This window comes from Triticum aestivum, chromosome 5B (genome assembly GCF_018294505.1).
Source record: "Triticum aestivum cultivar Chinese Spring chromosome 5B, IWGSC CS RefSeq v2.1, whole genome shotgun sequence".
Classification (NCBI taxonomy): domain Eukaryota; kingdom Viridiplantae; phylum Streptophyta; class Magnoliopsida; order Poales; family Poaceae; genus Triticum; species Triticum aestivum.
The window spans coordinates 478,999,186-479,016,833 of NC_057807.1; the positions used below are offsets into that span (position 1 = coordinate 478,999,186).

The window sequence follows — 17,648 nt, forward strand, 5'->3', positions numbered from 1 at the left end:
CACGTTGGCAGCGAGAGATACTACAAGGGCCCGATTAATTAAAGCCCCGTGACAAGAGAGGAGAGACGGGGCTACAAGGACTGTGTGCGACCAAAGACAAGAGAGGAGAGATGGTTTTCCCTACCCGTACTAGTAGTACTACTTTTTACCATTGGTAATTTTATTATATACTGTAGCCGTAGCACCACGGCGCTCTCTAGTCTAGCTCTGGCACTGTTCACCACGGCACCCTCCTCTCTTTACCCGCCCCGTGAAAAAGGGCCCGATTCCCAAGACACCACCCCGAAAGGCATCCTGCTAGCCTCCTCCCTCTCCCTCTCCCACAAGCAAAAGATTTCTGTGCAGTAGTACCATACTGATCGTCTGATCCCCTCTCCCCCTCCCCTCCCCTGCCATCCCATTGATTGCTCATCTGCTCTGCTTTTCCGCATTGACTGACCACAACCACAAGCGACTCCTCCCTCCTCCCTACAGACGGCCAAGGCCACAAACCAACCCCCTTTGCTTCCATTCCTCCTCCCTCTCCTCCCAAACGGAATGCCGCCTGCCTGCTCCGGTGCTCGCGCGTGAGCGGCTAGGACGACGCGCGAGACGGAGAGGGGGAAGCCATGGGGGGGACGGATTTGGAGGACGTGGTGCTCTCCTGGTCGCTCCAGGAGATCAACGACGACGACCTCTACAGGGGGAAGGTACGCGCCGTGGTGCTCTCCGTGCGCCATCCATTCACCCCTCCCTCGCCCCGCCTCCGGATGATGATGATTTGTGCTTGCGGGCTCGACCCTTTTATTTGGGTTGTTTTTTCGGTCGAATCTGCGCGCATGGCACGGACTCCGGGCGAGCAAGGCGTATGCTCCGTATGCGCGCTAGGTTGAATCTGGTGATTTTTTTTTGGTTAATCGCGTTTAGTGCGCTGCCATTTTGTGCGTAATCGAAGCTGGGTTAGCTGTTGGATGTTCCAGATGATGGTGTGTGTGGTCCGCGCGCTAGGGTTTAGAGGGGGTTTCTGTCCACGTGTCATGGAACTGGAACTGCAATGAATTAGCATGCGCTGAGTGCCATTTCTGGACTGTCGTCTGATGGCAAGTGGCAACGCACGTAATTGTTGCGCGCTAACTGTTGGATTTCAGGAATTCTTTTTCTTTCAGAAATTGTTGGATTTCAGGAAATTACATGTTGCTGTTGCTTGTTGCTGCCATCTGTGACCGATTCGGGCTAATACCATGGTTCTTTTTTTAGAGAATGGTTCTTATGTTACTGATGGAGGTGCACATTGCTGTAGAAAACGATGGCACACTAATTTCATTATGTGACCATCATTTGTCCAGTGCCTCCAAAGAACTTTATTTGGTGGCAGATAGGTGCTGTCGAAAAAGATGACACAGCTATTGGATTTCAGGATTGTTGTCTGATGGCAAGTGGCAACGCACATAATTGTTGCACGCTAACTGTTGGATTTCAGGAAATTGCATGTTGCTGTTGTCTGTTGCTGACATTTGTGACTGATTCGGGCTGATTACATGATTCTATTTTTAGAGAATGGTTCTTATGTTACAGTTGGAGGTGCACGTTGCTGTAGAAAACGATGACACACTAATTTCATCATGTGACCACCATTTGTCAAGTGTCTCCAAAAAACTTTATTATTAGATAATACACTTTAAGTTTCAAACCGCTGTTGGAACATGATAGGTGCGTAAGTCATGTATCGTAATGATATGTATGCGTGATGTTGTACAATTTGGTGGCAGAAATTACAAACTGTCTTGCTATGAAAAACAATTTCTATAGCTGAGTACAGCAACCTCCTTGTGATATGAGTGATGTACTGATCCTTGCATATTGTTGCTGAAGATGAAATTGACCATATAGCTCTTCTGTTTACATGCCATTTGTTGTGTGCTCAAGGAACTGTTGGAGAATCATCTTTTTGCTAGCTATAACCATATTCATTTGGAAATGACCTCTTTTCTGTTTAGGTTGAGACTATTCCCTGCAACTTCAAGTCACTTGATCACTATCTTGCATCGTATCGTGTGCCTCTGATTGAAGAAACAAGGTCAGATCTGTGCTCATGCCTTGAACTCGTCAGTCAAGCACCCTCGTCGAAAATACTTTCCATGGAGGTAGCAGGAAAGTCGGGATCATACTTTATGGATGTGGACTTTTGGGACAATGATGCTGGTTTCTCTACTGGGGCTTATTCTGCCAGGAATGGTGACATCTTTATTTTGTCTAGCATAAAACCTGAAGCTGCAGAGGACTTAAACCGCCATGGTGTCACATATTGCTTGGCAATGGTCACTGAGGTTTCTATGGATGATGAATACCAGAAGGGCTTCAGAGTCAAAGTTGAAAAGAATATTGACTTGGAAGAAGACTTGAACAAACTCAAACATGCAATATTTCTCAATAATATCACCACAAACATACGTATATGGAAAGCACTTACCTTTGGTGCACACATGAATGACAATTTCACAATAATCAAGTCGCTCTTAGCCCCCACAAATCTGGTAATATGGCATGCATACTCGTGTTTAGTTTACTTGCCATTTTCATTACTAGTATAAACTAGTATGGGACCTAACCTTTTGAGCTCCTCTTTGTCTGCTCTGTTGCAGGGTGAGGATATTTGCGGTATGTGTGTAAAGCAGGATGGGGGCTGTTTGGCTTCTTTCACAGAGCAATTACTATCGGTTAAGCTTAATCAATCACAAGTGGATGCTATTGATTCTGTCATCTCAGCTGTACAATGTGGGCATGTAAACCTCATGAAGCTTATATGGGGTCCACCAGGCACTGGAAAAACCAAGACGGTTAGCGCTTTACTGTGGGTCTTGGCATGTTTGAAATGCAGAACTCTTACTTGTGCTCCCACAAATGTTGTTGTTGTTGGAGTTTGCACTCGTTTCCTTGAAAACTTGAAGGATTTCAATGAGCACACTGACAACATTGGTCTACCTTTTTCTCTTGGAGATATTTTGTTATTTCGAAGTAGGTCTAACATGGACATCACAGAGGATCTTCAGGAAGTTTTCTTGGATTTTCGTGTCGATGAACTTGTGGAATGCTTTTCATCGTCGTCTGGATGGAACTACAGAATAGCTTCAATGATATCCTTTTTTGAAGACTCTGCTTCACGGTATGATATGCTTCTTGAGGATGATGGCAAAATTGATCCAGTGTGCTTTTTGGACTTCGTAAAGAAGCAATTTGATGTGATAGCAGTAGCTCTGAAAAGATGCATCATGAATTTGTGGGTTCACCTACCTGGGAGGTGCTTTTCTTGTGACAGTGCCATAAATATACCTACATTGCTTCATATGCTGGAAAATTTTGGTGCTCTTCTGTGCAACGTAGACTTGACTGCTGAGGGCTTAAAAAGGGGACTTGGTTGCCTGTCAACTGTGAACTCTGTTTGTGCACAACCTGTATCTTCTATTGAGAAGGAACTAGATGGAGCAAGGTCTTCATGCCTTAAATTGCTAAAGGATCTGCTACACTCGCTTAATTTACCCACTGGAGTAAATAAAAACTGGGTCCAGAACTACTGCATATGTAATGCAACACTTCTTTTCTGTACTACCTCTAGCTCTTATCGGTTACATCACATGGAGATTGCACCCTTCGAAGTATTAATTGTTGATGAGGCTGCTCAAGTGCGGGAGTGTGAATTGGTGATCCCACTACGTCTGCATTGGTTAAAACATGTTGTTTTGGTAGGAGATGACTGTCAGCTGAGTGCAATGGTTAAAAGCAAAGTAAGGTTTTGCCTCACCCTCTTTATATTGTCTGAATTCATTTCTTAGTCATTGGCCCATTTATCAACAAGATAAACTTCTGGTACTGAAATGCTGAGAATAAAAAATGTGACAGCCATATCTTTCTTTTATGTTCCATTGTTATTTATATGTTTTCAGTAATCTTACTAGCTTTCATTGGTTGTCTCTAGGTATGCAAAGAAGCTGGATTTGCGACAAGTTTATTTGGGAGATTGGTTATGCTCAAATTTGATAAGCATTTGCTGAATATACAGTATCGCATGAATCCTTGTATCAGCTTATTTCCAAATGCCCAGTTTTATGAGAGGAAGATTTTAGATGGTTCCAATGTTCTGTCTCCTAGTTATAATAAGGATTACACATGCCTCCCTTTTGGGAGCTACACGTTTATAAATCTCACTGATGGAAGGGAAGACACAGAGGGCACGGGAAACAGCCGCAGAAACATGGTTGAAGTTGCTGTTGTTTTGCACCTAATCCATACCATCTTTAAATGTATGTCTAAGCTGAATTCTATCCTTTCTTTAACCTTAATATCCTTTCTAGTTATTTTTTAAGAAGATACTTGGCTAATATAACATGGGATCTTTAGAAGCTGACGTGATCTGCCATTCTTGTATTGCATACTGCATAACCTTCATTGGTAGAAAGGTGTTCACCACAATAGTGTATGTTTGAGAGTCCAGCTTTCCATGTGTATCTCTTGATATGGTTAAATTTCAATTCTACTGCCCTGTTCGGGAAACAATGTTATTTTTATTTTGGAAAAAGAGAACATTCGATAGAGGACATGAAAGATGAAGCATCATGCTCTATAAGAGTTGTTTGGCCACTGCCTGACCCGCCTTAGTAACTTTTATTATTATCGGACTTCGTAGTTGAAAAGCAATGATATGTCAATGATTTGGTGATACAGAATTAACTTAAATTTGTTGAAGAATATTCTTTCAATAGCCTTGTCAAAAAGTTCATCCCTAATGATCAGTAAGCATACCACCTAAGTTTTTTCTGCAGCTTGGAAAAGGACAGACCAAGGGCTCAACATCGGTGTGGTCTCTCCATATAATGCTCAAGTTGATGCAATTAAAAATCGACTTGGCCAAAAATATGATACATGTGATGGCTTTCATGTGCGAGTGAAGTCCATTGATGGTTTCCAAGGAGAAGAGGATGATATAATTATACTATCAACTGTTAGATCCAACGAGAGAGGAGTTGTTGGATTCCTTGCTGATAACCAAAGAACAAATGTTTCTCTTACTAGAGCAAGGTGTGCATCAAATTTTTTGTGGCCCCTTGTTTTATTGCTGTTCAAAGTATGTCAGACTGATGATATAAATTATCTGATGGATGCTTTATTCATACAGGCACTGTCTTTGGATTGTTGGGAATGCTCATACACTTTATAAAAGTGGGACTGAATGGACAGACCTTGTTGCTGATGCGGAGAGACGTAAATGTATTTTCAGTGCCACTAATGACGCAACCATCTGTAAGTTGGTTTTGCAAGTAAAGCAACAGTTTGATGAACTTGAGGATCTTCTCAGTGCCGATTCAGCGGTTTTCAGCAATACAAGATGGAAGGTAAGTACCATGGTTTCAGCCAGTTTGGCTTTGAACTACTTTCTTGTTTTCTAATATGTCGCTGCACTTAAATTACCCAGAATGCAATTCACATGTATGTGCATTTGTCTTATGAGACTCATGCTTGTTGTCAGGTAGTTAGGGTTTACTGAATGTACACTTCCTTTATAGTGTGATTTTGTTTGTATTCATGATAGATCTGTTTTTTACTTTTTGGAATCATGTATGTGATTCACTTGTCTCTACTAGGCTGGTTGCTCTGTAATTGGATTGTGAGAGGTTTGTAAATAGGATTTTCAGGACAAAGTTCATTTCTCTCGTATACATTCTTTCTCATGTTCCATTTTTTGTATTCATATATTCGACAGGTCATTCTTAGCCACGAGTTTAGAAAGTCTTTCACCAAACTAAAATCACGACAGCTCAGGAAGGAAGTACTCCAAAAGCTTATCAAACTTGGAGATGGTTGGAGGACAACAGTCAAGAACCTTGACATGCCTGGTGTTTCTTATCTTGTAAAAGTATACAAGATCTGGGACTTGTATCTTGTTTGGAGTACTGACATTGAGAAAACCGAAAGAAGGTATTCCCAGATAATAAGAATTTGGGACCTACTGTCACAGCAAAATGTTGCAAGAACTGTTCAACGTCTCGAGAATCTATTCTCCATGTACACGGATGATTACCTGGATCATTGCAGGAGAGTGCAGACACAAGGGTATCAGTTTTTTTTATTGTTAATGGGCTATAATCAGGTTTCTTAGATTTTTTATACCTCTGATACTTACAGAGATGAACTGTTTGTAAATAGTTCATGCCTACAAATGAATTGCCTGAAGATATTCTTCTAATTTTTGCCCTCCTTTTTGTTGTGGATAACAGGAAACTGGAGGTTCCTATGGTTTGGGATATTGTGCATGATATTATCCGCTATAACAAGGATTGCAAAGCTGACGCTCATGAAGAGCATGATTCCGTGGATACATCATATGGCATGGAGAATTCAAAAGTTAGTGAAAGCTTCCTGCTGATGAAATTCTACTCTTTATCATCTGGAATGGCAAAGCATTTGCTGACAGCTACTGATGGGTCTGAAATCAACATCCCCTTTGAACTGACGGATGAAGAGAAGGTGATAATTCAATTCCCACTCACTAGTTTTATACTTGGGAGGTCAGGCACTGGAAAAACCACTGTATTGACAATGAAACTGATTCAAAAAGAGCAACAGTCATTGATTGCATCCCAAGGTTTAAATTTGGATGGTGCTGATTTATCAGGGGTAGATGACAATAATATTATGTTACCAAAGAATGGAAGAGAAAGTTTTGTGAAACAAGTATTTATCACTGTAAGCCCAAAGCTATGTTCAGCCATAAAAGATCACATCTGCAGATTTAAAAGGTAAGTCAATTGAATTGAAACCCCTATTTTTCAAGTATTACATATGTTTACACCATTTTGGAAATTATTTTCATAGGACTATTTAAAGTGTTGGCTCAATATTTTTTCACTGTACTTCTTTCTATTAGAGGTAGTGAGGGTAGGCCTTGAATGCTGCTGGTCTAGGCGTGCACTCAGCCACTCACATGACTAGCCAACTGAGCCATGCTTGGTGCTCTTTTGTGAAATTATACATTGCAAGCGGGTTCAATGATTTCTTACGAAGATACTCGCTTTGCTTCTTTTATGTTTTGTACCAACACTAATCCTTGTATTAATTCCAATTTATTTCAACCCTTTATAGATTTGGCATCGGTGATGTCTCTGACCAGTCTAGCATTCTTCACATGCATGACATCATGGATGACCTGGAAGAGTTTACAGAAATTCCTGACAGTTTTTGTGATCTACCTCACGGGCACTATCCTCTTACTATAACATACCGTAAGTTTTTGATGATGCTTGATGGAACATGCCAGACATCTTTTTTCGATGCGTTTTATGGTGAAATGAAGTCTGCTTTGAGAGAGGCCATTCAAGATCTCGTGCAGTGCAAACTTTTATTGAATTGAAGGAAGTTACCTACGAAAAATTTGCTACTTCCTACTGGCCTCGTTTTAATGCAGACCTGACAAAAAAATTTGCTGCGTCCACTGTCTTCACTGAAATAATTTCTCATATAAAGGGCGCATATCAAGCAAGCAGGCCTTGTACTGGCAAACTGGAAAGACAAGATTATGTGATGCTCGCTGATAAAAGATTTTCATCTTTGAACAATGAGATGAGAGATAGAATTTATGATATATTCCTCGAATATGAGAGTATGAAATGCACTGCCAGGGAGTTTGATTTGTCAGATTTCGTCAATAGTCTTCACAGTAGTCTTGTATCTGAGGGCTACAATGGAGATATGGTGGATTTTGTTTACATAGATGAGGTCCAGGATCTCACCATGACACAAATAGCACTTCTTAAGTATGTCTGTATGAACATCAAGGAAGGCTTCCTTTTTGCTGGTGACACTGCACAAACTATAGCAAGGGGTATCGATTTCAGGTTTGAAGATATCCGTTCACTTTTTTATACTGCATTCCTCGCAGAAACTGAAGCGTCTAATGAAGGACTTAAACATGGTGAAAGAGTCCATCTCTCAGATATGTTCCAACTATCTCAGAATTTCCGTACACATTGTGGCATCCTCCGTATGGCACAAAGTATCATGAGCCTTCTGTACTTCTTTTTCCCGTCAAGTGTTGACAAGCTTAATCCAGAGACTGGACTTGTACATGGAGAAGCTCCTGTGCTGCTGGAGTCTGATAATGATGAGAATGCAATTATGACTATTTTTGGAGAAAGTAAAAGTAAACATGGTAACCTGCATGGGTTTGGTGCTGAGCAAGTCATATTAGTTCGTGATGATGCTACCAAAAAACAAATTATTGATCTTGTTGGTAAACAAGCTCTTGTTTTGACTATTGTTGAATGTAAGGGTCTTGAGTTTCAGGTATGGGCCTATATATTCAGTTTCATCTGTGTTCATTTTGCAAAATATTTTAACTGTAAAATGCGCTGTTTCAAATTGTCAAGTATACTCACTTCAGAGATATTTTGTAGGATGTGCTGTTGTACAACTTCTTTGGTTCGTCGCCTTTAAGAAACAAATGGAGAGTTCTCTACGGCTACATGGAAGATAAAGATATTATAGCACACTCTGAGCATATCTCTCATCCAGGTTTCGACAGAAGCAAGCATTATCTTCTCTGTTCAGAGCTGAAGCAACTCTATGTTGCAATCACACGCACTAGGCAAAGACTCTGGATATGTGAAAATACAGATGATTACTGTCGACCAATGTTTGACTACTGGAAGAAGTTGTGTATTGTAGAAGTTAGATCACTTGATTCTACCCTCATTCAGGCAATGCAGACAGGGAGCAGCAGTGATGATTGGAGGCTACGGGGAACCAAGGTTGGTGATCTTTGCTCGTTTGGTCTGGAAAGCCAATTTTAGTTACCATGCTATGCATTATGTTGCCTACTGAGTGATTTTTTGAATGTTCTTAATCTTGTGAAATTCATGTTTTTTTGTCTCACAGTTGTTCTATGCACACAAATTCTTTGTTAGTCGGGTCACGACGCGTACCTACTTACAGTTTTTCTGTTCTTCTCTTTTACCATTGTTATTCCATCCACAAGTTCTCTCTCTTTTCCTTTTGTAGTTATTCAATGAGGGGCAATTCGAAATGGCTACTATGTGTTTCGAAAAGGCCGGTGATGCACACAGAGAGAAGTGGGCAAGAGCTGCTGGACTTGTAGCGACCGCTGACCGTGTCATCTCAAAAAATTTGGAGTTGGGCAAGGCTTCATTGGAAACAGCATCAGAGATTTACGAGTCCATAGGCATGCATGAGAAAGCTGCTACTTGCTATATCAAATTAGGTGACTACAAAAAAGCAGGTCTGCTAACTCTCCATAGTTCCCAAGCTGTATCCATACTTTTGAGATCTCATCATTCCATAACGTTTTACAAATGACAGTTTGTTCTTAAAGAGTTGCCATATAAGTAAATGTCATCAGATTAAAAAAACATTTATTCGAAATGAAATCCCTCCATAAATTGCAGACATGCTAATTTTTAGCTTTGATATGGATAGCTTTGTCTGACACTCTGACTAAACATTGTGTTCCTTGCATTGCCATAGGTATGGTCTATACGCAAAAATGTGGTATTTCTAGACTTGAGGAAGCTGGTGACTGTTTTGCTAGGGCTGAATGCTGGTCGGAGGCAGCTGAAATGTTTTTGAAAGCTAAATGTTACACCAAGTGTTTCTCCATGTGCTCGAAAGGAAAACAATTATACAATCTGGGCTTGCAGTTTCTGCAACAGTTAGAGGAACATTCACTTGAGAATTCAAAATCCTTGGAGGTTTTTGCAATTAGAACGAAGTATCTGGATAATTGCGCTCAACATTATTTTGAGCGTGGTGACATAAAGCATATGATGCCCTTTGTTAAAGCTTTCAGCTCTATGGATCACGTACGGACGTTCCTAAATTCTAGAAATCTTGTTGACGAACTGTTGAGTTTAGAGATGGAAATGGGTAATTTCCTAGAAGCTGCAGGAATAGCAAAGCATAAAGGAGATGTCTTACTGGAGGTAGACATACTCGAGAAGGCAGATTTGTTTGAGGATGCAACACGGCTTCTCCTCCTCCATATCATTGTGGGTTCCTTGTGGTCTTCAAATAGTAGAGGGTGGCCTCCCAAAAGATATGCAGAGAAGGCACAGTTTCTTGCAAAAGCCAAAGAGTTGGCAAAAAAGGTCTCTGAGTGCTTCTACTGCTTTGTTTGCGTGGAAGCTGATGCACTGTCAGATGTGAATAAGTCTCTTTCCAGTTTGAATTGCACTTTGCTTGAGGGCAGAAAATGTGCAAACTTGTTAGTTGAACTTGTTGCTTCCCGTTCGATCCTTGATGTTCATCTGCAGTCTCGAGCCTCTGGATACAAGATAGAATTAGGGCCAGGATCTGAAGATGAAAATAGCTGTAATGATATGCTGGCCTCTAACCAGATGTCACCCCAAACTCTGTTTTATGCCTGGAATCACTGGAAGTCGATCATAATCAAAGTACTATCTCATCTTTGCCACACCGATGATCCAGAATTAAATGGCTATGCAGTTGTGTATGAAGATCTTTTTGCCAAGTACTTCGGATTGAGAAAAGATGGTGAAGGTGATAGATATGTGGTGCTGAACATGAATGCAAGTTGGCTTTCCAACGCTGGCAGGAATTCTTTGCAGCAAGACGGCAACAGATGTTTATTGGGTGCCTCCGAGTGTCATTCATGTGCTCAGTGTTTCTGGATGAATGAGCTGTCTTCTGTTGGTTTCAGTGTACTTAAGAAGTTGGAGTCAATTGTTCAAATTTCTCCAAAGCCGGCATCTTGGTATACCCTGGTGAGAACTGTCCTTATCATACATGAGATAGCAAAGTTTTTGGAAGAACCACAGTTCAGCATGCCAAAAGGTTCCATGAAGTTAAGAAGCTTTTTTGTTCTATGTGGGCGTCGATTCTTTGAGCTAGTTTTTCTTGTGTGGAGAGATGGGACAAAGGGGAGCCTCTCGCATGTACTTGACTCACCAGCTGCATATGGATTGATTGCTGATTCTCTTAGTGCAAATCTTCGCCCAGCAAATAAAAAATTGACTTATGGGCATCTTGGGAGAACAACCATGCTTCTGCTTCATGCAGCACAATTGGATGAAGCGCTGCTTTCAAGACTATTACAGTACCTGGGCAATAATTCTGAGTGGGCAGGGTTTTTCCGATATTTCAAGAGATTTCTTGACAGTGGTCGTGATAGATCCTCCTTGATCTTCAACTTTAAGCTTGCTCTTGAGTTTACCTTAAGTGTAAAGTGGAAGGATGAACTAGACTACATATCCCCAGGATGCTATGTGGGTCTTATGGAGTGCCTTGGTTTCTTGGCTTCATCATGCTTATTAGTACAGAATGATTTTATGTGTTGCACGAAATCTCTGTTGGTCAATATGCTGGAGTGCCGTACCAGCAAGGCTTTCATTGACACCTTCCAGGTATCTAAGTCAAGCCCAGATTCTGATCTTCATGGTTTGGCACACTTATCAGGCTGTTTCATATACGAGACAATTATTACTATCTTGACGACCAAGCATATGCTCCAGGAATGGGTACATAAGACTTCATGTCCTTCCAGTACTTCATACAGAGCAGTCCTCCTGAGATTAGTTGTTACACTTTATCCTCTGATCCTTACTCTTTCTCTGGGGAAGTGCTATGAGGTCACACGTAACCTTGTGAGGAATGAAGTCTTCAAGGATTTACCTTTGGAGTTCTCTAAGAAGATTCAAGATGCTTTGAAAATGAGGTCTCACACACCGAGCAACTTCATAAGAGTGCTTGCTGATGCACTTGCCTCAATCGGAGATCATATGGTAGTTATTGGCTCACCCAAAATCCCAGTAATATGTCGAAACTTGAATGCCTATATGATAAGCAAGGAGGATTTGCATGATGTTCCGAAGATAATGGCTCTTCTGCGTCTTGAAGAACCAAGTTGTGTGAAGCAAGAGACTCCATTGCCAGAAAAATTTGATGGCAGCAAGCGTCCTGAAGAACCAAGTTCTGTAAAGCAAGAGACTCCATTGCCAGAAAATTCTAATGGTAGCAAGTTCAAAAATGTTATTTCTGGAAACATTCCTGTGAATGTAGAGTTAGTAAAGATAGGAATCAGTTCGAGAAAGAAAAAATCAACTGATGTCCTTGTGCCTGTAGAGGTATTAAAGGTAGAGGGTTCGAGAAAGACAGATTCAACTGGTATCTTTGACACTCTCTGGAAGAAGCTTGATACTTTTCTACGCGATGAGGAAGGCCAGGTGAGTTTCATATGTTATAATAATGCTTATTTTGTTGTCTTCCAGTTTGTCCCATTGTTGGCAGGTGCCGAGTAATCCTAACAGCTAATTTCTGCAGAAAGATGCAAGGGTTGTCATTCAATTTCTTAGAGATGCCCTTCCATGGCTGGAAACAGGCGTTCTAGCATTGGTTGATAAAGAGCTTGATGAACACTATCTGGAAGAGATCAAGCACATCTGCAGTGAGTTCGAAAAACTTCCTGATAGGTAAGCAAGTGTTAATTTGGGGCCAACTTTATCTAGATTTCGGGTCAGTTCTTTTGGCAACTTTAAAAAATAAGTTGCCTCCTCCCTAGCTTTTCCTATAGCCGCCTCTTTTATTCATTGGGGCTTCTAAACTAGTTATGTGATAACTAATTTAGAAGTCTCAACAAATTCAGAGGGCGGCTTACTTTTTAAGCTGGGGAGAGGCAGCTTATTTTTTAAGCCGCCCAAAAGAGTATTGTAATTGATAGGCATGTATGGGTAATAACATCCTCTCTTTTCTGCATGATATGTACCACCTTTCTAGTCTAGTGCAAGACGTGTCTTGTGAGAATTTACCTTACCACTTGCGTGCGTGAAAATTCACAGGACGGACAAAAAAGCTGTGGATGATCTATACTCGAAGTGGGAAGGTGCTGGGAAGACACTGCAGCAGGTCATCCGCCTTGTGATTGGTTCAGGGTCATGCACGGATGGTTGTTGCCAATGCCAGGATGAGAGGCGCGAGGGGAAAGACCCCAGGCTCTGCCTCCTGAAGTTGCCCACAGACTGCGTATTCAAAGCTTGCCCAGATGACGAGCGGGCTGGCACGGGAGAAGCTGCCTCGACTTCAACAAAGGCGGCGGCGCAGAAGCAGAAGAGCAAGAAGAAATCCAAGAGGACGAAGAAGCCCGACAAGGGGCGTGGCAAGAAGTGAGCTGCTGTAGTTAGTTTAACCACCTTCAAGAAAATATTTGCGTGCATTGGGGAAGCTTGTATTGTAAAACCATTGGGAAGACAGCAGAAATGTGTTGCTTCGCGTCTGGCCAAGGAATGTAACTGTTGAACCGGCACAAGACATTTGTTTGTACCCATGCATCACTATGAAGTTCCCCCTAAATTATTTATGTCGAATGAACGTGCTTACAGAAAGTGTTGGGCCCTTTTTGACCTGTGGAATAGCCTCCTCTGCGCTATGGCACCACTTTTGAATATGCACACCTGTAAGAGACCACCGTCGAAACTGCATTGCAAAAACTTGAAACGGAACCGATGGACGCTATGTGAGCCAACACCCAACCAATTTTCAACACACCAACACCCATGATCTTCCGGTAGAAATGATGTAATGAGTAGTGACACTGTAGTAACTTGCAAAGCCGCGCAGAGTCATGCAATGCAACCATGAATCACACACACTTCAGAAGGCCACCTGATCGCGTAGATCAGAGGGATAGCTACACTCGAACTGACAATCTCACAGCTGCCCCTAGAACCATGATAGCAGACTCCGTTGACTGGGGGTGAAGAAATTGAAGGGGATGGGGTGCTCCAGGTGATCACCTGTTAGTCCCCTTCATATTCTTTTCAAGGAATTAGCAGTTGACTGCCCATATATTAAGATGAACAAAATGTTGTTACAAATTCATACGCCACCGGTGGCCAAGACATGATCATTGTCCAGGTAGCCAGCAGGCCCACAGGATAATCAACAACACAATTTGGATACATATTATGCACAATATAATAGCCCAAGCCATGGCACACCCTGACAGCTTGGCTTGGTTTGGGATGGAAAAACGATGGTGAAACATGGCATAAATGTAGTGACACACTCTAGTCAGGAATGGCACAGAGAACTTGTTGCTGTACAGTACGTCAGGAAAAAAATTAAACCCTGACACCATGAGGCACTTGTTTATCCCGGCCCCATACGAATAGCTTACTCAACACTGTATTTATTTCAACAAAGAGAGAAAAAAAAGAGCACTTGCCTAAGCTTTAGTAATTCTATTTCTCAGAGAGAATATATGCATAAAAATCCGTACTAACTTTCCTACCGGCAATCTTCTAGCAGTGTTCTCTATTGGTAATGCCCCCCTGGCCCGTCCCTGCCTTCGTAAGCAGGTGGGGCGGTGTTGTTGTAGTTGCCGCTGCATTGGTAGCTTGGGTTACCTATGGGGGAAACTGGTAACTTGGTGGATCAGGCCCGCTCTGGTACGACTGTGTGTTATGCCTTCTCCTTTCAAAGTTACCCTGTCAAAGTTGGGACACCTACGACTACACTATCTGCCAATTTTACTGCCTCTCACCCACTCCTCATGGTATTTGGGGTCGTAAGGAACAGCCTGTCCATCTACAAATGGTTCTCCTGAAACACAAGAGAAGGCATTAGATACACTCTCCTTACATATGGACTGAGATGAAAACTGAAGAAAGTGCACAAGCTCAGATAATCCAAGGAAGACATGGCAGGTTAAAATGTTGAAAGTGCCACCTCAAGGGGCTCAAAATGCCAGGACATATTGACAAACACTTGATATGATAAATCATCTTGCACAAAGCACTTGATTTTACGATATATATGGTGGTATGATATTTGGCTGCAGTTTTCATTATTATTTAATCCAGGTATAATAATGAAAACTGCAGCCAAATATCATACCACTAGGAGGAAGATGTATATTTTAAACAAAAACTAGCAACTACAGAAGCGCTGTCTTATACTCCCTCCGTTCCTAAATATTTGTCTTTTTAGAGATTTTAACAAGTGACTACATACGGAGCAAAATGAGTGAATCTACACTCTAAATCATGTCTATATACATTCGTATGTGGTAGTTTATTTGGAATCTCTAAAAAGAAAAATATTTAGGAACAGAGGGAGTAGCTCTCATATCAAATTTGAGTGTATCGTGTTATATTCAGGTTTCATCAAAAGACAGAAGTTTGTGGTTGGTAGCCTGCCAAAAAGTTACAGTGGCCAACATAAGCTCCTACTTCAATTAAAATAAACAAAGTTGTTACCAATCACCATTTCTGTCAGTTGAATAGATATCTTAGATATTGGTGACATCCTTTTACTATAGACTGTAGGAATGATGTTACAGAGAGCAGTCAAGATTACACTCAAATACTAGAAAACTCCACATGATAACAACAATGAGATGTTCATCACTAAACAGTTAAATGCTTAACTATAATACAAATGGGTACAGAAGCAATTAGCAGCACAAATAAGATACCAATGATGATCGTTAATTAATAAATGAAAAAATATATTCTGACAGGATAACAATCTTAAGCCTTTTGAGTAAGAGAAAAATTCCTAAAAACATGTGCTACAGGAAATTTTCTCAAAATTCCTAGATCTGAAACCTGCAACTGAAATAGTCATAACAGAACATCATATAGTACCACACAGAGTGGTAAATCTGTTACCTAGTGAGGGGAAAAAGCAACAACCATTTCAAATTATTATAGTGAATATTCAGTCAGATAGTACATGATCATTACCCCCATAGTCCTTATTTCTTACATCCACGTATGAATCAGGAAGAACCCAACGGACCTTAGGCAACTCTGAAAATAACAAATTAGTGGCATTTAAAAAAAGATCATTTGAAGTCACCTTCATAAAAAGATCACATACACGAATTTCATGTAACGATCAATATACCTCTGAGTTTGCCGGCGAGTTCGTCAGATAGTAGGGCACCAAAAGAAAAATAATGCCTAGTTGACACAGAGTAGATCTTCATCCTTGCTTCGTCTTCACTGGAACGACATAGGGATAGGGTAGGTTTGAGATACAGATATGTTATAAATAGTACATAAATGACTTTATCATACTTATCCAATCCTGATCCACTAACCCATCAAGGGTGAGGTGAGGGGGCAGCATACCTTCCGACGACCTGAGCGAGGGTCTTGATGTAGCCGTCGATGATCTCGTTACGGTGGATGTCGGGGTTGCTGGCGTCTCCTGGGGGGCCCTCCATGATGACCATCCAGTGCTCGTAGTCGCACCCGGGGATCGCCTCCTCGGGGGCACGGTTGCTGCAGTTCGAGGCTGAGTTCGCGGGCTGCGTCGCGAACCGCCTGGCCGATGCCCCGGGCGCCGGCGCCGGGGACGGGGCCAGCGCCGCCGGGAGGAAGGTCCCCGCAGAGGCGAGCGGGCGGAGGAAGCGAGAGGCGGCGGCCGGGAGGGATGAGAGCCTGGATAGGAGGAGCGCGCGCGACGCCGACGCCATGGTGCAAAACCCTAGCGTATCCGTGGGGAAATGGCGTCGACGGGGTTTAATAAGGGTTTAAGGAGAGCGTGCGCGATTTATAGAGGGGCCCGTGAGTCGTCTCTGACTCTCCTAGTCTCGTGTAGCGCGGCCTTGGCGAGGCGATCGTCTCCGCTCTCGTGCACCGACTTCCAACCTTTCCCAGTCCCAACGCTTCTCTGAAATCTCTCCTGCAGTCCTCCGCCGTGCTGGAGCTGCCGGCTTCACCGCGGACAATCGGTCTTCTCCGCCGCCCACGCTCTTCTCTCTCCACCCTTAAATTTTGGGTGCACGCCATCTAGGTCCGCTTTGCACTGTGCAAAGTTGAATTAGGTACCCTTTTTCATTACTTCTGATGACTGAAAATATTTAGAGCTTATCTTGTTCTGCTTCGGTGTCGGGAGTATGATGCAAGCTAAAAGAGCAGGTGATGATGATCTCGCAGAAAGCTCGAAAAAGAATACATAGGCGGTGATGGAAGAGAGACACACTTGATTCCTTGGTTTCAGGTCTGCCGGCACTTCATTGTTTCCAATAAGGGAAAAGCCCCCCCTCAACCTGAATCTGCTGAGGCCTATGGCGGCGGAACTTTTACGCTGCAAGCGCCGCCTCCGTATGCTTCCATAGGTCCAACCCCCGTGGCTACCTTTCAATGGTGCTGCAAGATGTCGTGTGCCACTCTGAGATGTGATGCAAGGCCTTGTTGCAAACCTCCGAATGCAACGTGCATCATGTTGCAAACTTCCAAGCACAACATGACTCATATTGCAAAGAACTCGTCTTGCGAATCTCCGAGCGCAACATGTCTCATGTTGCAAACACTTGTCAGTTGGTAGACGCGGCCCATATCCAACAGTTGTCGCTCACTGGATCCAATGGCTTGTTGCCCGTCCGATCTTTGCAAAATACCTGTCGGCCAACGAGTAGCGCAGTCATAACATCACTGCTGAAATTGATGGGTTTAGTGAGTGTATTTTATCGATGCGTGCTATATTTCGGCTGATTAAAGTGTGGATCGAATCGACCGCCTCCAGAGTCGCTGGATCACGCACGCGATAGCTGCCCAATCTAGATACGTTATTCATTCGCTATGGTCCGCTTATTTGCAGCATGAGCCATGTTGCACTTGCCGGTTGCAACATGACCCATG

The 17,648-nt window shown here is 42.4% G+C and overlaps 1 protein-coding gene and 1 pseudogene across 1 annotated transcript; one reads left to right on the forward strand and one right to left on the reverse strand.

Moving 5' to 3' along the window:
* The first annotated feature begins 337 nt into the window (after positions 1-337).
* On the forward strand, positions 338-13,375 carry LOC123112611 (uncharacterized; annotated as a pseudogene).
* Positions 13,376-14,021: 646 nt separating this feature from the next.
* On the reverse strand, positions 14,022-16,518 carry LOC123116522 (multiple organellar RNA editing factor 8, chloroplastic/mitochondrial-like). Its single transcript, XM_044537469.1, has 4 exons — positions 16,134-16,518; positions 15,907-16,004; positions 15,744-15,809; positions 14,022-14,598 (listed from the first exon to the last, which is right to left on the reverse strand). Exons 1-4 carry the CDS (start codon positions 16,478-16,480, stop codon positions 14,513-14,515), a joined length of 597 nt encoding a protein of 198 aa, XP_044393404.1. The 5' UTR covers positions 16,481-16,518; the 3' UTR covers positions 14,022-14,512.
* Between the last annotated feature and the right edge of the window lie 1,130 nt (positions 16,519-17,648).

Coding starts and splice junctions, on each gene's coding strand:
- LOC123116522 (XM_044537469.1), bottom strand. CDS start 16,480: ATGGCGTCGGCGTCGCGCGCGCTCCTCCTATCCAGGCTCTCATCCCTC. Junction 16,005..16,133: donor CTCGCTCAGGTCGTCGGAAG/GTATGCTGCCCC, acceptor ATGTCGTTCCAG/TGAAGACGAAGCAAGGATGA. Junction 15,810..15,906: donor ACTCGCCGGCAAACTCAGAG/GTATATTGATCG, acceptor TGTTATTTTCAG/AGTTGCCTAAGGTCCGTTGG.